General features: G+C 34.6%; 1 protein-coding gene across 1 annotated transcript in view; it reads left to right on the plus strand.

The window, feature by feature from the left end:
- The window catches only part of LOC149425015 (cell adhesion molecule Dscam1-like), a 394348-nt gene that overhangs the window by 263493 nt on the left and 107891 nt on the right, over nt 1–22964 (plus strand). The window contains exon 21 of the mRNA XM_089647487.1: nt 2086–2247. Within this exon, the coding sequence (XP_089503613.1) occupies nt 2086–2247 (162 nt within the window). The remainder of the gene's footprint in view (nt 1–2085; nt 2248–22964) is intronic.

Below are 22964 nucleotides of genomic sequence, written 5' to 3' on the forward strand. Positions count from 1 at the left end.
TGAGAAAGTCTTCATCTTCTATCATATGGTGGGGGGGGTCAGAGAGGAACATTTAGGTTAGTGAGCCAATCTAGGGCTTCAGGCGTCACCCTGTGGACCTTGCCACTCCCGCCGGGGAATAAATGCAGCGGGTATTATTTGACCACACTGCATTCACATATGGCCGGCTCTTTAAGGCCTCACCTGTGCATCATATGTGTACAGTGGTTGTGGCAGGGCCTTATCCTATTGATGGCGGACCAGAGTTTATGAGGCAGTGAGAATACATGCTGTCTCTCAGTGGGGTCGTGCACGAGATGGGCATTTATCACATCGGCCGATTGCCACTCAAGTTTTCCCCTATCTCCTAGGGTGAGAGGTACTCGGAAGAGCCTCTCTCCTTCCATCAATAATGGTTTTTGGGACTTGCAGGGTGAGAGACGACATTATTGTGCAAAGTTATTGCGTTTTTTTGCAGCGCCTTCTTGTATTCCCTCAATGTTGCAATCTCTGATATTTAGCGGGGTTATATTTGCAAGTACGGGAATCCAAGGGAGAGATGTAGATAGTTTGCATTCTGACATTAAGTTGAATATCCATCATGTAAGTGTGGGCGTTTCTAGCGGAGTACAGTATTCAGCCGTTGAGAAAACCAGGGAAATAGATGCCGTTCTTAGGTTGTTGGCGTCGCATCCCCAGATTGTTCCAGCTAGCATATCGACTAAGTGGGGCTTTGTCCTGGTTTTTATCGCTCACTGTGGAGGAAATTGTATACTATGTAGGTAAACGGAGTTTTGTTCATATAATTATTGATCATGGGATCCTTAAACAAACAAAAAAGTATATTTTTTGAAAACGCCTCTGTTACAAGCTTAATTTTTTAAAAAACACCTTATCTTGGAAAAAAGAGTATTGCTTATTTAATAAAATCTCTTCATTATGAATTAAAAGGTTTCTTATAATAGGTTAAAACAGAATTGCTAAATTTTAACGAATGAATTAATAGGTTTCCTGATAAACTTAATACATAAATACGAATATATTATTACGATGTCATAGCACGTGTTCATAAAAATATTAATATTTTTGCATTCCGTCATCATATATTAAAAGGTAAATTCAGTTGCATGAACGCGAGTTCCGATTTACTAGGAATGTTCTAAAAGTTTATCAGGAAACGGCCTGCTATCCCCTTTTTAACCGAATTACCAATAATTTTAAGATATTCTGATAAAATTAGCAACTGTTTATTGCTCAACTTTTGATACCCAGTGCTCAATTATAGTGCAGCTAAAATTAAAATTATGAGTAATTTATTGAATGTTATTATGAAGTTATTATAATTGTAATTGGTATTCGTAAATCTCGATTTAAAAATGAAAAGCAGTTATTATAAAGTTCCGCAATAAAGGTTAATCACATTTTTATAAAGCACGACAGCTGTTCGTGTCACATCTGATTAGTAAAGTTATTAAAGTTTATTATTATTTTTAAAGATTACACAAAAACAATTAAATAACAAATTATAACTAACTATGCTGAAAATATTGTAAAAGTAAAATTTAACTCAAAACAGCCTGGGTTCTCACTGCCTCGCAAAACCTGGTCCGCCATCAATAGGTTAAGGTGCTCCCATAGCCGCTGTGCCCACATGATGCACAGATGGGGCCTTAAAGAGTCGGCGATGTGTGAATGTGGTGCGGTGCAGACTACCGAACATGTGGTCAACGAATGCCCGCTCCATTCATTCCCCGGCGGGATTGATGAGGTTCACATGGCGACGCCTGAGGCCCTAATATGGCTCGCAGATCTAGATGTCCCCCTCTGACCCCCCACCATACGAAAGAAGAAGAAGACTCAAAACAGTTAGGTATCGGGGACCTGAATAAGGTATTATAGATATCTGAAACCCTTTGTTAAAACAATATTTCTGTACGGTCTGAAAAAATAAATAATTTAATAAAGAAATATTTTTCAGCTGCAACTTTACAAAGCATTATTATAATAATGTATTCTTTCCTTTTACAGCCTTGTTTCCTTTTTTTACCATTTTTTCTCTTTATTTCGTTGAATTTATGATATTCATAGATTTTCCTTTTGTTTCAGTGGTATGGCAGGAGTGGAGCGTGCAGGTTTCGGGCACCCGTGCCAGCCCGGGGGGCACGGCCGTACTGACGTGCAACGTGCCTCCGGCCGTGAAGGATCACGTGGCGGTCAGCGCGTGGTATAGAGATGACTCCATGCTACTTCCAGGTCCGCCAGACGAAGGTGATTTAAAAAATATATTATTACCAGTAGCGGTCCGTGACTTCCCACTGAGCTAGAGTTGAAAAATTGAAAAATACTACATTGATGGTATTGTTGAAATTATTGCTGAAAATAATATCTTTTTTTTTGCGAATATTTTCATCATTCTTTTACTTTGGGGAAGGGCATCCCTAAAATAAAAAATCATGATAAAAATATATCTTAAACATTTATTTACGTGTACATAAGAATAGAGGTAGACAACAAAAAAAACCCATAAGAAGAAGATAGGGGAAAATCACCAGCTGCGTGGCCTGCCAGATCCGGAGAACCTGGTTTGAGGAGACTCTCCAACTGGTCTCTTGACCTATCGTCTTGCGCCACAGTGGGAGGAATATATCCATTCATCCGTCACTACTGGACATACTGATCCCTAGATTCCTATCTACCCCTCATACATTTTTTCTTCCGAGAACTTCTTCTCCTTTATTTCCTTAAAAGGATCCTCCACACAGCATCTCAAAACATGACTTAAGCCCTGAAGGTAATTATTTTCCTCAGGACGTCCTGTGTGGGTTTAATGTAAAAAAAAAATATATTTTAGGAAAGCAAAAAAAACGTTTTAGTTATATTATTTCAGCAATGAGACGAAGTTATACTTTTACCAGGAATAAAGACAAAGAGAATTAAAAATATATATTACTCGTTTCGGAATCGCCGTATTTGAGGTGGTCGATTATCAGGTGGGTAGGGCGATCGGCTAGCAGTCCGACTGGTCGAGTGTGATGAATTTGATTTGAATGATAAAGAATCTTAACTGTAAATTTTACATCTTTAAAACAAACAAAATGTTTCAAATACAAAAAATCATTTAAAAATTGTGAAGATTACAAAGATATTTATTAAGCCAGTCTTTCTTAACCATTTTAAAAATTCACCACTACTGCGTTTATTGTAAGTGCATCAGTGTTTCGCAACAAGGGCAATATCGCCCACCAGTGGGCAATTCAAGACGTTGTGGGGCGATTAAGCGTTAACACGCTTTTGGGCGAAAGGCATACTTTGTACACTTACTTTATTTTAAACGTACCTAAAATTTTAAGATTAAGTGACAACAATTTTCCTTGGAATTTGATATTGCGAACTATATAGGAACCAACAGAATGTATTGCTTTGTCCTTGGGCCTAGTGAATTTTCATCTGCCGGGCTTTCAACATACGTGAGTTAACTGATGGGTGGGGATGCGTTAAAGAAAAATATTCTTGGAAAATGGGTCCAAAATGGTTGGAAATTTCATCATTAAATGTTATTATCATGTAACATAGACACAAGAGAGTTTCTGAATGACTTAGTTCTAAAATTATTGTTGTTTAAATTAAACAAAATTTTAGTATTACGTAGTTCTCCTTGGAACATAGAAAGCAAATTCAACAAGGTACATAAACAATAATAATAGTAATATAATGTGGGCAATAGTTTGGCCTGAGGTAGTCGGTACAGAGTACTCCAGAGTCTTGTAATTTGATAGTTTAGCAAAGACTTGCGTTAAGAAATACAATAGCTCATTAGGTAGGTACAGCCGGATAAATGTAGCTGTGTGAGAATGAACGAGATTGCAAAGCTTTGAGAAGCGTAATGGAAATAATGGACGCTGAGAATAGATGCTTTGGGCTACCAATTATATTAGACAAATAGAGCGTATACCACCTTTTAGATGAGAAGAGAGATGATGTATAGAATTACCTTCGCGACAGTGTTGTAAGATTGTTAATAATATCTTCGCTCTCTGGCCAATAGCGATGGGTCGTGACTAATTTTATACCAGCTCAATATAATCATACGGCTCAAAGAGTCGACTCAATTGAACGACGGCTCAATTGATCTGGAGCCGCAGAGTACATGAGTGTATGAGAATACTGTGCTCACCCGATACGACTCGCGTGATACAGTTCCCACGGTACGGCTCCCCCAATACGATTCCTAGCGTATAAAATGATCGCAAGACTTTTGACCATGTACCACGAGAAAAATAAGATGCTGGGTAGTTAGTAGGTGTAGGTATATATGTCTAAGTCTAGATGTCGGACTGTGAGACGCCGTTCATGTCTCAGGTAATGTTATAACAGTTATTGGATAATTTATGGCGAAATTTTTCTAAAATATCTCCTGACCAAAAATAATTAATTGAGTCGTGGTACAGTTTTCCGGGATTCATAAGAATACCTCTCGTAAAAAAGAGCTCAATTAAGTGGCGAGTTAGCAAGTATTTGATGTTATTTTTATTTCGATTAAAAACCGGACTATTCGTCTGATAGTTTGATGAATGCGCTTGTTTCAATCGACAAATTTCTATCTTTGAAATGAAAGTGTCAGGTTGTGGTACTATTTATTCTTTTCTTTTTACAATGTTAGTGCCTACCACAAACAGTCCGAATTGTCCAGAAACATTGGGAATATGGTACATATCTTCAATAAAATAAAATTGAGGAATGTTTTGAAGCTTAATGAGTAGAGAGGGAAAGTGGCAGAAGCGAGAAAATTGGGAAGTAACTTGCTATTACTGCTACTGAGGCATCAGATCTGGTCACAAAACATGGCTAAATCCATTTCAGGCAACGCTTCGATTCTGACCTGTGTTCTTTCATCAGCGCAATACCAAAAGCATCTGCCAAACTTGTTATACCGATGTTTAAAGAATGCCAGTAACTGTGTTGTAACCCTCGTGGGGGATACCAATATAACATTAATTACAAAATTTAACTTCATTTTTCTTTTTTGAAACTGCACAGTGTTTCTGATATCGTTTGTTCGTCACTTTGGTGCAGTCATCTCATTAAAAAAATAGTGGTTTAGCATGAAATAAAAACCCCAATTGGAGCAGAAAAAACTCTCGCAACTAGGTTGACGTTAAAATGGAACGAAAAACAGCCAGAAACTACAAACTGCGCGGTCCACACACAATGGGAAGCCTACAAAGTTTTGGAGTGGGATTTGCAGCTTGTGTTAACTCGTATGTCAGAGAAATTTTGTTTTATATTCGTGAAAAGAGTTAGAATTGAAAATGTTGGAAAGATAAATATTTATTTATTGTAATATTATATTCTAACATACTTTCCTTTGTGAGTACCTACAGACGGTCGTGAACTTTTTTTTGAGAAATACAAAAAAATGAGCTTTTCAAATACAGATGAACGATTAGGTAACCAGTAGTGTAAATATTTTATTTGGAAAACCAACAGTTATAATTATTAGAAGGTATGGTGTAGTAAGTGTTAATTATTTGACCAATAATAGGTTTTCACTTAGGTATTTTAATTATTTAGTGAATATATATAATATTTATGTAAGAAAAAAAGTTACATTAGCCTATATTGATGGGATGGCGGAAATCAGACAATATGTATTTATATACTTCTAGCTGAAATCCCCGGCGTTTTTAAAGTTTTTTTTTATTACATGTAGACTATAATTTTTCTCTCATTTTGAATGTCAATTTTACTAAATTTCATCAAAAATTATTCTGTTTTAAGAGATGGGATATGGAGGTGGAGTTTTTTTGTGACCTACCTCAACCTACTGTTTCAAAGTTGAACTTTTTTATTAAAAACATACCCAAACCCGGACATTCTTATTTATATAATAGATGTTATAGATAGAAGATATTAGAATATATTATGTGCGCCTGTGTGGATTACTTTCGTAGACTGTTTCAGAAGAGAAGTCACATCACGTAGTTTTTCATATGTAAAACTACTAGCATAGAAGTAAAATGTGTCATTTTTAGTTATTAATAAAATCAAACTACTAAGTTGTTTCACCCTTATAAGTTGTCTCCTTCTCACCTAATTTAAAACTCAACAATAATATTTTTAAATGCTTATATATAACGACAAGACATCTGAACAAGGTCCCCAATTTACATAATTTGACATATTTAATAGGTGTGCTATACGCTTGGAAAGACGGTCGTGGAGTTCGTGTAAAAGCTACCCTCGATTAAAAAAAAATATTTGAATTTTTTAGAAGCATTCTATTCTAATAATTTGATTATTGCTTTAGATATTTTTTGTAAAATCAATGACGATTTGCTTATAAGCATATTTGTTTGGCCGTTAAATAAAATTACTTCTCGGAAACCCCCTTAAATTTAATTATGAATCAATATATCATATTACTTCATTTTCATGAAACGCCACCAAGGGCCATGGTAAAACTTTTACAAAGATCAAATTGCTTTAAAGTTAATTCAATTTTGTAATTAATTTACATTAACGAAGCCATTTCTTATGATCAAAACTCAAGCCTGAAAGTGTTTTTTTTCCAAATTAAAAATATTTTAGTAGCACGCCGAGTTTAATGGTTCTAAAATTATTATTAATGTTCCATTATTTCATTACCGAAGTGGAAATTGTAAAAATCGATTAAGCTGGTAGTAGATTCTCCTTTATTTCTTTCCCCCAATATCTTTTTCCTTGTCAAGATTGTAAATCTACATTCAACCTCTATTCAATTTGTAACCATAAAACTGTTCTTATACGAATGTCCACAGTTCCCTAGAATCCACCCATTCATCACAAGGAGAGGCACGTTTATCTGACTCGTACAGACGTGATATCGTTTCTACCTCTTTTTACAGCTCTCAAATAAGTTTAATTCAAATTGGTTGTTTGCCTCTGGCTCTGTAATTTGATGGTTTTGATACAGAATGATTTTTTTCTATGAACATTTCCAATGCAAAATACGCACAAATTGATCATTTTTTCTAAAACCCAATTAATTCCACGTAAAAATTTTGTTAAGATTTCGTGATTTTTCAAGTTTACTAACGGTAACGGTGTTCATTCGAAAGGTAGCTTTCTGATCGTATCTCTAATTTGTCAAAGAAAAATATGTTTTAACAGTAACTGCAGCGTAATAAGGCGGATTTTTCAGTTTATCACTTAAAAAATGCAAAAGATTGTTTCTGGGTTAGTTTTCAGTGTACAAAGAAATAATTTTAAAAAATCGTGTACAAGTAATATAATTGTTTATAATTTTATAAACTATTCCTATTTTAAGGCTCCTGAAATCGGTTTTCCAAAAATATAAACATGGCACGGAATTGAACTAACGGATTCCATATTAGAAATGTTTTCAACGTTGGTCCAAATTAACGTGAAAACTGTATATTTTCCAAAGACATACTATGTAAGCTATTTAAGACAACACAAAATTAATCTTTTACATCTAAAATTAATTTCGAAATCAGAATTTGTTTCACTGAAGTAATGAAATATGACATAAACACACTGCTTTTTTATACAAATAATAATTTATTTAAAATAGAGGGCGTTATTTAAAAAAAATCGTAAAATTAAAAACATCAAGGTAGTCACCGGAGACCAAAATTTCATTAACATTTTTTACTCCAAATAATGCGAGGAATCACTCATTAAAGTGAATCAAGTACATCCAAAACGGAACATTGCTGAAAAGCATTTTTTTTTAAATAACCTAACCTAACCCAATTTAACCTAACCCAATTTAACCTAACCCAATTTAACCTAACCTGACCTTAACATGGTTTTATCTTTTATAATTTTATATCTGAATCTTTATCGCTGCTTTAATTATGCTATGTTCTGTAAAACACCCAATGTATCGTAATTAAAGTTTGCTAAATACAAACATGCCTTACAAAAAACTGTTCACGTTTATTTTTGCTGTGTATCTATAAAATAATTGTAATGCAAAATTATTAGTACGGCTCCTGTATAAAATCAGTTTTTTGCATTACCTCTACACTCAGAACCCAGACCCAGAGGAAAATCATTTTCCTCAAGGCCTCTGAAATATTTTGGGATGCTGTTTGGAGGGTCTATTTAAGAAAAAAAGAGAAGAAGAAATTCTCAAAAGTAAACAAGCAAGCTGGTGAGTAGGAATCTGGGGGTCATTGTATCTAGGATTGACTGACGTGTGAATCCATCTCTCCTTCTTTAGTTCAGGGCGATGAGTTGAGAGAGTCTGGCTCGAGAAGTTAAAAGGTCTCACTCAACCTGTCTCTCCCGATCCGGTGTTGGTTCTGCGGTAGCTATAACCGCCTCCCAAATTGGATATATCCTGGGTCCGTCACAAGAATCGTAAGGTTTTCAAATAAGATATACCAGGTCAGTTTTGATCAAAAAGATTTTTATTTATGAAAACAAATAGTGCAATTTGGTTGCTAATTTTTGTTGGCAGCTTAAATTTTGAAGATCATATCACTGTCGCTCAGATTTTAGCCATTTAAATTTATGCATGATTGTAGCCGGACCCGAAAACTGAGTAGCGTCAATTTAAATCTGACATGGAATACTGAATTTCCGCCTGAATTTCCTCTTGAGATCTTCAAGGCAGTCTGGCTTGTCAACATACTCTCGGGACTTGAGTCACATAAGGAGCAAGGAGGCCAGTAAATATTGCCACATTTGGACAGAAGGCTGCCCGTAAACTGATCCCTTAAGACAGCCATTTAATTACGATCTGTATTCAGCTGCAAGTTTTTCTAAAAATTTCGTTTAAATTCACAAATTCTTTCGGAACTTCGGTGGGAATAGCATCACTTTGCTCTAGTAGGTTCCATGACATTGCGACTTCTAAATTCCCACTGTATCAGAACAAATCAAGGCCAATCCCACTCTCTAAGCTCAAACAACTCGGTCGTACTAACCAATAAACATAACATGCGTAGTAAATAAAAAAAAGGAAATCTACAACTATGTTTATTAGAATACCTTTCTTATTTAATCAAGGTCAATACATATAATCAAATCCTTATCATAAATTTAAATTTAACAAACTTTTCTTTAGTCTTCATTATAAGTTTTACCTAATCAGTTCCGCAAGTGTTTTTAATGTTATATTAAATTGTTCTCGTATAATGTTCACAGTTGTTAGAAATTGATAATTCTATAATCTTATCTCTTTGTATGAAATATTTGCAGGTTAAATACATTATTTATTTTTTTTCGATTTTCGATTTTCCGATTCAAAAAAATTATGTAGGAACTTGTTTAAGTAGTCTGTGGTTTCTCCTATGCCGTAAATACAAGAAATTTGACTGGTTTAATTTAATAAAATGATAATAAACCAAGTCAATTTATGGTTTCAATATTGCCTGAAAATTGTTGTAACAGAATAGCCTGAAATAAACTAAACTCCCACTGAAATTGAACGGATGGATATTATTAGCATTTCAGAAGTCTCGTTAAAGCTCCGTAGCTACGAGTCACATCGATCGACTTCCTACTTTTCCTAGTCCTACCTTCTAGAAAGAAGAACAAAAAAACTTTTTTCTAATGACTTCGTTTGGTAAATTGGCGTTTCGCTGTCTTAAATCGCTAGTTAATTTTTCCGTTATCTCCTTTATTTCAGTATCCCGCAATTTAAATGAGGTTCTGTATCTAAAAACACAAATATACGTCTAATGACCATAGATGTGGAATAAATTTCGTACAATTGTGGTCTAAACGTAGCATAAATGTGGTATAAACGTGGTATTACATGTTATTCCGTTGTGCCAATGTGCTCCCGGAAAGCAGCATTATAAATTTAATAAACAACTTTGAAAGCGCCTTCGAAATTAGCTTGTTAATTTCTATCATTTTTTTATAAAGGGTACACTGAAAATATTAAGTGAAACAAAATGTTATTTTTCCATAAAACGGCTTCGTTTCCTCTGCGGGTAGAATGGGTATGAACATGGTATAATCGTGGTATACGCCGTTGACTTGATGCCGGAAAACGTCATTAGGCATAACAAAATGACGGGACGGCGGAATAGTGATAAAGGCCGTCCTTGCGTCCTTTCCGGTCGGAAGCTCTTCCGTTTCCGGAACAAGAATAGGTCGTGTAGTATAACTGGTAGAGAGCGATGAATAATTTATCAGATTGCTTCTTACCCACGTTAAAAATAAGTAGGATTTCTTTATTTTTTAAACAACTGACGTATTGTAAAATTCCAATGTATTATATGGTTACAACCACTTTAAAAAAAAAATTATTTATTAAATTTTTAAATTGACTTTAAATTGAATTAGCAATCTCGCTATGGGCACTTTCAGACAGTCAAAAGAACTCAGTAGCAGTTTGAAAAAAAAAATTCATTCCATTTAATTGTTTTTGAACTTGGCAAATGTGAGGTATCATGAAATAACGTTTAATGAATAGTATCAGTACTATTTTAGAGTTGTATTTCATCTTTTTCTTCATTCTCAAACCTACCCACAAATTGAAGGACTGAAAGCTTCGGAAAAAAAATTAGTGACCTTTATTTTAAAACGAGTTTGAAAAATTACATTTTCAAATCAAAATTTTAACTGTTTGATCAAAGGAATCAATCGAATATTGAAAAATATCAAATACAATAATGGTAACACTTCAATATTTTTAAATTCGATTTATTAGTTACTTTTGTAAGGCGTCTACAAACGGCTGGACGGCCCGATATTGACTGAAGTCATCGCGTCAAAAGGCTCGGCCGTTGGACGGTATTTTCCTTAACTCAAGACTATTGTACGATGCCTTTCCACAAGTTTTCTTAAAAACTACTTAGTAAACCAGTCATCTGTAATGGCCTTTATTTGTAGCGCTAAAAGAAATTGTAGATTTTTTGACAAATAAATTCTTATTATTTAAGTCTTCGTTGGTAACGCAATAGTAAAATTACTTTTGTACTCATCTTCCGTGTAGAACTTTGCAATGTCAATATTGGGGGATCGTTTGTTGTCTTTTGTTCCCTGGGCTATGCTATTTAAACGAAAATAATAACATTAAATTTAATTAATAAATCACATTAAATCGCTCACCCCAAACGCTGGGCTTTCTCATAAAATTGTTTTCAACTTTTTAGTATTTTAATTTATTCTATTCAAAGTTTATTTTATCGTATCAAATCAAAGTAAAGGTTGAATAATGTTATTACAAATTGCGCAGGCAATACCCAAGACTGATATTAAAGAAACTTATTTTCGATTAATATTTTTCCAAGCACGTTCCTAAAAGTCCGTGATTTAGTACAAAGCTCATTTTCTAAAAGTGATTTATTATAAATTTAATAAGCATCCAATACTACACGATATCTTTATTAAATCTTCATAAAATCAGATTCTTTATTTGAGTGAAAAGACAGCACTACCTCTTTATAAGTTAAAATAATAATGGCTGGGTTTCGATCCGAGGCGACACGGGTTCTATTCTCGGCAATTCCATTATCATAACAAAACCCACTTTAGCACAATTAAAGTAGAATCCCAATATTTTCAGAACAATTGTTGCCGTGAATATTCTTCTAATCTTTATGTTTTGTGAACTATGGTATGAGTGATTCGTTTTGGTCGTTGTCTTCTTTATAGACTTTTTTGTAAGAACTCAACTGCCCGGATCCACTAGAACTCTGGGGTCCCCAATTAGACTAAAGGTTTTAGAGAGGGGAAAGTGTTGAAAAATACCCGGCCATTGAAATTTGCGATACAAATAGTGCTATCAGGGCCGCCCCTTAGCCAAACGGCGCCTGGCGCGAGTGAAATTCTGGTGCCCCTTGTCAAAACCAGTAGACGTCTAGGTAGGTGATCACTACAATCAATAATATTCGGATATTTTTTTTTTGCTTAGCGCCGTTTACATGAAAAACAATCTCAAGGGCGATGTGTTAAGACTGTTAGGTGTTAGTTTTTATGAGCGTTTTGGCACCTTTGCACCTCGGCGTCCGGAGCGGACTGCTCCATTTGCGCCCGCACAAGGCCGGCCCCGATTGCTATCTACAACTATGACTTCTGTCTGCCTTTGACGGTACAAAAGATGTCTTTAATCATTGAAGATATATTAACGACTCTTAATTGAAATGAATCTTTTTTTCAGTCTTTTCTCTTTCCCATCTTTCGTTTGAGAGTCGATCATACTGCCTTCAATGATTAAGTATTACATTTTAAGGTTTTACTCATAAAGTTATACAAATTTCAAAATAAAAATAAAATATGTGTAAGAAATCACTCAAAACATAACAAATCCCTACCCTGCCGCCCTACAAAATATAATGATAATAATATATGATTTGGTTGTAGATTATCATTGCCCCAATACGACCTTTCACCTCTTGATCCTGCGCGAAACGTGGCCACCCAGCCCCCTCCCCTTAGCTACCCCCGATATAGATATTTATTGCTTTGATTGTCATCCGAAACTCGGAATCCGGTGTAAAAATTTAATCAACCCACCCGCTCTGACATCATATTTTTTATCGTAAGGTACTGTTGCATGTTACATCTTCCACCTTACTAGAAAACGTGATTTAAATTAAACCAAATTAAATTTAAGCAACTGTTGTACTGCCACGTACGATACATTGATGGTTGTTTATTATTTAAAACAGGTTTATTGGTGAGGCCATTCTTAGGATCCTGAACAGAACAAAGGTTCACATTCAAACTCTTCCTATTCCTACTATCTAAGTGTATATGTCTGTGTCAGTCAATTACTATTTTAAATTTTTCATATTTTTTTCATATACAGGATGTAACAGCAGATACCCGACAGATCTTAAAAAACTTTTTTGTAGACTTATTTAGATGTAATCAAAAACCAATGTAAAAATATAAAAAGGTTGTAATAGACAAAGCGGAGAATAATTTTTGTGAACAAAAATACATCACACTTGGAATAAAGAAATTATTTTTGTTGTTATCAAATGATTTATGATTTCTACAAAAAAATCTGCGTGATTTATTTCACCCTAACGAAAACAAAAAAATAATGACTTTTTAATTTGAAAATGTTGTTTTCCAAATATAAAAAATAGGTACCTTATAAAAGTTGCTGAAAAATTCTCGTAGTTAATTCTAAATCGGCGTGTTTACAACTTATGACTTGAAATAGGTTGGCACTGAATGATATTTCGGGAAATGGATAACATTAATTTATAAGAAATAACGAAGCAAATTATCAATGCTACGATCGATATCAGACTGAGATTTGAAAACCAGGCCGATAATATCGAGTTACACAGGCGGCGACAGACAAATATTGAATGACAAATATGGGGGTAGACATATTTATGTTTTCGTTCAGATTAAAATCAATTTAAAATTAAAGCTTGGCGGGAAAGCATACTAACATAACAAAATTAACGTAGCTCAAATAATCGAAACGAATCATATATGCGATCATTTGATTCCGTTCCAGCTTGGATAATCGAAAGTCGTTCAAATATCACTAGTTATTACTAAATACTTCATTAACTAATTGACTCAATTTTTAGTGTCAAAAAATACATGCGGACTGCCAATGTATATTAAAAATAGTATTTCAATTCAAAATTATCAATTTATAAGTATTTTTAATTTTTACGTAGCCTTTTGACGTTTAGGAATTGACAGATCCGCTTGTATTGCCATAATAAAACGATTTCTTATTTATTTCATGTCAATATCAGTTCGGCTATCAATAGCGCAATCGTGCTAGGGATATCGATATAAAATCACACACATTTATAACCTTGAACAATTTTAATTATTAAGCTCATTAAGCTAATTTTTTTTATCGCTAGAGGGCGGTAATTGTAAATTAATGAACGTGTGAAAATACAACGTCAAATGTGCGTTCTTCGTGTCACTACAACAATGAACATACAAAATCAGAAATCGTAAATATGTAATGATCTACCCTTTCTATTTCAAACTTTTTCCTTCTCTTCTTTATACGATAAATTTTCTTTAAGTCCCATAGGTAACTTTTCCATAAGGCTTTGGTTATGTATATATCCGGGGTAGGAAGGTCCTCCCTGCCGTCTTTCAATCCCTTGCCTCTCTCTTTATTACACACCCCTTCAAGTGTGTACATCCTAGTTTGTCTACGTGACGTACGACCTTGAACGTACTCATTTCACGTGACGGTTCAGTATAAAAAGGCTTCACCGAACGTTGTGTTGGTTTTTTGTTTCTCGGTTTAGAAACCTAGTTATCTATGTTTGTGTGGTATCCCTTGGTTCTTTTGAGATAGAGTGAGTTGAATCCATTACCGCTGTGTTTTAAAGCCATTTTATAAACCTTATCTTCTAAGTCGCCTGCTCCCCCCAACTCGCTACGCGATTCTATCTATCGTAGGGTAATGTGAATATAATAAAGTGTTAGATTTTATATATGTGATATACATACGATAAATTTATGGTGTTAGTTGTCGGCGCCATCCATGTATATATTTTGGGAGGGGAAAGAGAGGAAAGGAAATGAATTTTTTTTCAAGTTAAGATTGGCTCCTCCTCTTTACCAAACAAAACCGATGGATGATAATTTGAACAAGGCGATCGATATCTGCGTGTCTGGATATCACAACCGGCCGGGTCTCCCCTTGTTCCAAATCGGCAACCGTCACGCCAGAATAAAGAAAACCAGGTCTCATCACCAATTTCAGAATTGCCCCAATCTCATACACCTCCAGGAAATCTACTTTACTGAGTGTAGAAGGGGAAAGCCATGACATCCCTTGTCACGAATCTAGTCGCGAAAATGTGACACGTAAGGTCCTAAGTTACGTGCCACCTCTAGAAAACGTTGTAACTCCCTCGTCGTCGGGGATTTACATCCCTTTCTAGGTCAATAACATAGATAACACACGAAAATCTTGTCGACATTTAGCCTGCTTTTTAGCGATAGGTTGTGTGCCTACCCATTCAGCCAATTATCATGTGAGATATATGTAAGGTCTACTCGAGATGCCAAATTTAGGATGAGGACTGTCTGTATTTTAATATTTGGTTCTAGTAATTATTTTATGAGGTTACTAGCATCCTCGTGTATTAGGTATGGGTAACTTCTACTGAATACCTATCCTCTCAGGTAGGTATAAACGGATAATTGGTTTGATTTTTGCATTTAATTTAAAGAGGCTGCCTACCTCTCGAAAGGTACCTGTTGGGAAAAGTTGTTCGGTTGGTAGTTTTATTTCGGAGATTACCACCTCCCTCTTTTGACTCTAGATTTGTTTTTGTGCATCCCAATTCGTAACTTAGAAAGTCAAACAAAAGATGAAAAGTATTAAATTAGAAAGTCAAATAACAGAAGAAAAGTTTTCATTTTGTTCCGTCTGGTTGCATCCGATCGCTTTCAATTCGGGAGGGCATACGCTAGCAAAACTTCCCCTTTTGACTGACTGTACACCGCGCCTCTCGGCCAATATATGAAAAGGTCATTGGCCTGTCTCTCACTCACAGCTGATTGACAATCCGTCTAGGGTATTCCTTTTAATGATAACATTATTTGGGCGGCAGGTGTCGTAAACTTAGTTGTATCCGTCTTTTAAAGGGGTCCTCTGGAATTTAATAAATAATATAAAAAACTCACCCAGTTAGTTTTCTCTCATTCTCAGCGTGAAGCTTACCTGGTTACACTATATAGCTAAATCACTTTAATTTTCGACCTCCTCCCTACGCCTATAAAAGGGTAATTAAATATTCCTGTAAATAAAATTGTACCTCACTAATCTGTCAGGATTCGAACCCACAGTTAATAATTTATTTGATTCTCTGGTTTTCGGTCTCCGTGGATAGAATGCCATCTCGCCAAATCAATAACCTAGCCCGATTAAACACTTCCTGCCTTTATACGTTCACTCTGTTTTAAAAACGCAATCATTATTTTTATCATTTCCATGTTTTTAAGACAAGTCACTTAGTTTGAACTACATATTTACGAAATCACGTTTAATCTAACACACTTTCACTTCACACAAACACCGGATCAATAATCTTTCTCTTTAATTCAATATTCCACAATATTCTCTAATACCATTTGAATTCAATAATTAACTGATTTCACACAACACTTCTGATTTGTATTGATTTCTCGGAGCTGTCGACGTACCCAAGTTCAAGACTCGACTGCCATGCGATCTCTTTCTTCATTCCCGTGGGAACATGTGCACTTCAATCCCGCCTGTCAATAAATCTTATCTGTTAGCCCAAACAAAAAATTTTTGGAGTACATTCATTTCGTTTATTTATGTGATTGTTCAAATCATCACAAATATTAAGTAAAACAAACAACCTAGTAAAAAAAGAATGACTTATTGGCAGAGCCTACTATTTTGGTAAAGTATTCAGTTTGACCTTTTTTATAAATTTTCTCTTGCTATTTTCAAATCTAATTAGATTTAAAATCGCCTTTGAAGAACATTTACGATACAAGGAAAGATTGGAATATATATACACGGTGTTCGGAAACTCGTGGTATGAACGGTTATAACTGGTGAATTTACTTCCCATTTGGAGTAAATTTGAGTAATGACTTTTTATTTGAACTTTCATTTTTGAGAAAATCGAAGTTGGATTTTTTTTGGTCAAAACAATTTTTTTTTGTTCAATTATTATCCGCTGTTATTTGTCTTTTAAAATGCGTCGAAGCGTAGACCCGGTTTCAATAGTTTATTCACTCTAAAGTTGTCAAAATATTTTTTGTGCAAATGCTCAGATCGAAAAAAACTTTGTTTTTTTAGGCTCTCCATCTGCAGCAATTGATTAGATTTTTCTGCTGCACCACCAGTTTACGGACACCGTGCTTAATTTTTTTGGTTTGATTTACAAAAATATTCATGGAATATAAATATTATGTAATACGTATAAATAATTGTAAAATATTAACTATGTATAAAAAACTTGTCTCTGTGTCCCAAACGTCATTTTAAAAAAGAAAATAATAAAAAAAGAAAGCGACATTCAGTTTTTTTTTACAAAACTACATTTCGTTCATAATTTGCACGACTTTTTCCCAAACACCATGTAGTCAAACGAGGCTTTATTATTGTCAAGATGGCGGCATGATATTATTTGAATGCATTCACAGAAATTGGTAAGCGTGGATAAAGTCACCGATTGTAAAATCGTTTCAAACGGCTACACTTTGTATTTAGTATTTTTGCGTAGTATTAATTGATTTACTGACGTATTGATAGTTTTTAAAGTATCAGAAAATTCGCCAATACTAAAGCGAATTAAATAATATTACAGCGCGAATAAATCCAACAGCATTGTAAAAACAAATCATTAACGATAACGATGTAACTATAAACATATTTTAAGCCGTGTGAAACATTCTAAGTGCACAGTGACGTAAACCCACGTGCAGGTTTAACTTTACTGGTTACAATTGTGTTGGAATAACTGTCAAAGTACATTACTGTGTCATAACATTGCGTATTTGTGGATGTTTTGTTGAACTAATTACATTCTTGAATTGTAGACAATTGCAAAGATTTCAGTGGGTCGATATGCTTCTTTCTCGATTTATTTATTACCTAGGCTTTACACGGAATTTTACGTCCCATTCCGTAAGCCACCCCCTTCTATATATGGCAGAATGAAGAAATCTAAGAAATAGGGAAACGAAATTTTGATACCGAGCGAAGTATTTATTCAAATATTTATAACAACAGATATCATTAAGATAAAAAGATACTGCAATTCCATGGATTTGTGTATTATCTACATATATTTTGAATGAAAAATGTTGTCTACAATCATTGTGAATGCTATAAACCATAGATCGAAATTGTAAATGTTGGTTTTATTAAGTATGCATTTTTAACCATCGAAAAAGGTAATTGAAATCATGGTCATTCAATACTTGACTATCGGTGTCTGTGTAACTCGATATTATCGTCCATTATGTTCGCGTATTACGCTATATCTATTATAAATATTATCTTTAATATCTTTATCTTTGCTGTCCATGTCGATTTGATGATAAAAAATGATGTCAAAATTGGCTATACGTAATACGAAAAATAGTGCGTGAGCCAAATGCGGTTCGACATTTTGTTGTCATGTTTCACTCTGTTGACACTTTTATAACTAATCCTTTTACTGAGCCAAAGGTTAATCCAGTTGTTTGGTTTCTCTAGCTTGATCGAAGAGTTGCGTTAGGAAAAGTTTAGTTGTGCATTTGAGGAATGTTGAGCCAAAATTTCGGCTCAACGGTTGATCAGCAGGATCGGAAACAACGGCCGTTAGCAACGTCCTTTATCAGGGCTCGGGCTATACTGAGAGAATCTTCTGCTCTAAAAAATGGTGCAGGATCACATTAAAATATTTTAATTGTTTACTTATATATGGAATTAACATATTCATTTTAAAATTTGGATTGTTATCGTTTGAAACACTGAAAACAACGATAAATTTTTGGGAAGCTGATCAAAAAAATATATACATTCAGTTAGTATATATTATATTTATTTCAAAGGTATATATTGAAACATGTTCCAAAAAACTTAAGTCTTCTACATCAAAACAAAAACAACAACAAGAACAACTCGGTAAATCTTCATATGAAAGAATAAATTACGTAGAAGAGTAAAATTCAACAAAATTTCCGCCCACATAAAATGAAGCCATGGTAAACAAATAAAAATATTTGATACAAGTACAAAAACATGTTGTCGAGAACAGTAAGTCACTATGTGAGCTTAAAGCTTTAATTCTGGTATATTGTAATATGTATACTAACGGTGGGAGTGCTCGGGATAAATGAATGCGCTATTTACACAGCGTACTTCTAAGCGGCTTTGCTGAACACACAGCATACAACGTGACATTATTATTAACCCATTTACGCCCAAGACTAAAGTAATCGTAGAAAAAAGAATAAATTCATTTTATGTAGTAGGAAATAGAGTTTTTTAACAAAAATAAAAAAAATATATTTAATTTTTTTTTATTTACTAGAAAAAAAAGTGCCGTGCTCAAATGGGGACACTGGGCACATTCAGTATGGTATTTCTCGAAGGATGATTTTTCAATACACAAAGTTTTTTTGCATTTTTTGCACTCCTCACGTGCCTTACTATGGCAAATAGTGCATCGCAACTGTTTTGTCAACTTCTCCGGAAAGTGGCCAAAACCATCAAACTGTAAATTGAGCACTACAGAGGCTGATGGGTGAAATTGTAGCTGGTCCATCTTCACGTCGTTACTAAGTATGTGTAGATCGAACATGTATGTAAATAACACCCACCACCACTTCTTGCCTCGTATTGAAGTTCGATACGTTGAAATCGACTGATCGGCTTGATCGACACCGTCCATGCCTCTGTTGTAATTCATAAATATTTGAGGAATATTTTCATCGATTTTCTTCTTTTAGATTGAGCTCGGAAGAAAATTATCGTAGTTTGTTCCCATTGTACAAACGCTGTTATCCAGCCAGCGAACAAACAATATTTTATTGACCGTGTTGAACCGGTCGTCAAAGCCAGCACGACTTTTCTTTTTCATCTCCTTGACGGGTGTGAGAGGAAATTTGCAGGTCCTACCCTCACGTACAGTTCCTGTAGCCAGATTCCCATAAATCCCGCAGCAATGCATAGCTAGTGAAAAAATTATCGAAGAACACAACATGGTCTCTAGGATCTGTGTTTAGCTTGTTCAACAGGTTTTTCACAACTCGTGTACTCAAAGGCTCATTGGTGGGTATTTGCGACTTGCCGCAATAAATATCAAAATTGTAGCAGTAGCCATCAGCACTAGCGAGCATCCAATTTTTATAACCGAAGCGTACAGGCTTACCTCGAATAAATTGTTTCGACGGATGACGTCCAAAATATTTCACCATGGATTCATCTATTGACAGATTTGTGTGAAACACTCCCCATTGCATACATTTCTTCATGAGAACCTCAGCAAGGGTTCGCATCTTGAACATTTTATCTGATGTTTCAGCAGCTACAGTATTATCACAAAAATGTTGGTACTTTTTGATATCTAAAAATCTGTTATCGTCATTGCCTTAGAAACAACAGGTACATTACAGTCCTCGTCTAAAGACCAAAATAGACGTTCGCGAGGCAAAGTGTGATAACCAGATAGAGATAGAATGCCCAAAAATGTTTTCAACTCACCAACGGTAATATTGATATCATGTTTATTGTTTTGTGATGCATACAAATCAGAATATTGAAGAATCATATCGATTACTTCCTGATCAAAAATCTTCTCGAAAATTGAAACAGGATTTTTACCTTTGAGATCAGTAATGAGGTTTTTGCATCGTTGTTGTACATTATTCTCATCAAAAGGCATGTGATCGTAGCTAGGCTCGCATTTACGCCAACGGGGCCCAACATTGCATCGTTGCCTTCTAGCGGAATTCGACAAAGGCTCTTCATCAGAACTGTCCCAATCTTCTTCGTTTCTGTTTACAAAAACTTCGATATTTCCAGGAATATCTCTTGGCATGTCATTGGTAATAATATTGTCTTCATCGCCTTCTTCTTCGTCAGTGAGGATACTTGTTTCTGGGGGAAGAGCAACGATATCAAATTCAACATCTGAGTCCTCTTCTGCCATAATAGCATCAAGGGCCTCCTGGAGTCCATGATAGTTATCGCTTACTTCAAATTGCCGTTTTGACATATTTATGTGCAGTCAAAACTCTGTAAAAAAAAGAATATTTTACTCTTTATGTGCCCACTGTCCCTATTTGGGGACACCAACAAAAAAAAGTAGTTCACAGTTCAGTAAATTATATATTTTAACTTATCAAATTTTTATTCCAAAGTAAACAAAGTGTTCAATAAGATTATGTAGAAAAATTAAAAATTTACGAACGTAAACATATAAAAAAAATACTTACATTTGGTAATCACCGCGACTCTGAGATTCACTTTATTTATGACACTAAAATACTGTTTATAAATGGTGTTATCCAAAATGTTTGATATAAAATGTAAGACACATCAATTAACTCGACAATAATGCACTGTTAGCAAAACTTACCACATTAATAACAAAATGGTGGGTAGATTTGAAGGCGTCCTCGTTTGGGCACGGCAGGCGTAAATGGGTTAATTCTAACTGCTTTCACTTAATTGTCACATTTTTAATCACGTCCAAAAGGGTACTGGTTTAATGTGCAAATGCGAAAAGACTGAGTTGACGACATTTGTGGCAGAACAAAAACAACATAGTTCCGATCCCTCTGTCGTAAGCTATGTACACACGTGTATTCATCTTCAACGGTTTGTCTCCACCGAAAATGTTGATTTGGAACTATGCTCATCGTTGCGTCCACACGCTCAACAGCTCGACACAATACGCAATAAGCTATGTACCCACGCTCATTCATTCTCAATGGTTTTTTGTTTGATATTGAGCGAACAGTTTGACGCGAAAAATATTAAAGGGCTTTACTGCCATGGTACTAAAAAACACTGTGTTCCTTGAGACTCTCGTCTGTTGCTGGATGATTAACAGAAATTTACGATTTGATTGAGCGTCTTGGTGATATATCTATGGAATCTTGTGTCGAGCTGCTAGAGCATGTGGACGCAACGACGAACATGGTTCCAAGTCAACATGATCGGTGGAGCCAAGCCGTCGAGCATGAATATATGTGTGTAAATAGCTATAGATATACCACCAAGACGCTCAGTCAAATCGTAAATTTCTGTCGAAAATCGAGCAAGAATTACGGTCCTCGAATCTTTTTTCGATTTCGTAAAAAAAAACATCGAACGAGACGGTACACACGTTGAGGCATGTTCTAATGAGCGTAAAACCATCGCGCATGAACGAGAGTAGGTACTTAACAGTAGGTTCAAAAACTCTTCGAAAAATAAATTTTATATTTATTTAACATGGTTGTAGGATTTGAAACCATCTTTTATTATGTGTATGTTGTTTGCAAGTTTCACTAGACATTTCACATGCTGATTTAGAATAATATTCAGAATTCTTTTTCTTTTAGAAAGATAAACATGCTTAGGTTGCGAATAACTTGACAATATTTAAATTCTCCTGAAGAAAACGAAAAATGTTTTTAATGTGATGATGGAGGACTTAACCCACGACGCAAAGATGCAAACCTGACGCTTTGGACTACTTGGTTACTAACAACTCTTCGTATACAAAATAAATGTCCAATTTATTTCAAAGTCAAATATACTCCTTCAGCCTTACTGATAAAAACCACTTTCCAACCGTTAAAAAGTGTTTTGATTTAAATTTAATAAAAACTGTACAAGTACAAATTTAAGGTTTTACTTATAAAAACTGAGTTGCCAAAGAACTGGCAACGTCACATTTTGGCAGACTGACACATGATATACCCGTTCCGAAAAGTTAGATTATTTCTAACATTTATTTTTTTTCAACTTTTACCATCTAAATTTCATAAGAATTCCATGAAGGTGACGAGTTTTAATAACATAAATGCCTTGTGCATGTGTAGGTAAATACAACTCCAAGAAAACAAAGTTAACATTGCTCTAACAATGAATAAGTAAAATACAAACATGTTTTTTTTCAAATTTCTTCATGTATGAAATTAAAATATTCCGATTTATAAGTAATAAAATTTATTTCAAATACAAATGTGTGAAAGATTAGCTTATCTAGTTTTTAAAATGGAATTGTTTTAAAATACCTTTGAAATATTCCGAAATTCGATTAGAAAATTCAAGTTTATCCAACAGGTAAACAATCCTCTTTGACTGTATAAACATTTTTTTATTTTTATTTATTTTTGCTTTCACCCATTAAGGGTGATCTTGGCTATACACAATTTACATTTTTACTATACTCAAATACAGTAAATTTCAGAATATAAATATTCAGATGATATACAACCTAAACACAACACAACAAAACATAAATAAACCTAACGTATACATGACATAACACACTTAACATGAACCTCTATAAACAATGTTTATATCTTTCCTAGAATCATTTAATGGC

The sequence above is a fragment of the Hesperophylax consimilis genome, chromosome 3 (genome assembly GCF_061612785.1).
Source record: "Hesperophylax consimilis isolate HC1 chromosome 3, BYU_Hcon_1.0, whole genome shotgun sequence".
NCBI lineage: Eukaryota > Metazoa > Arthropoda > Insecta > Trichoptera > Limnephilidae > Hesperophylax > Hesperophylax consimilis.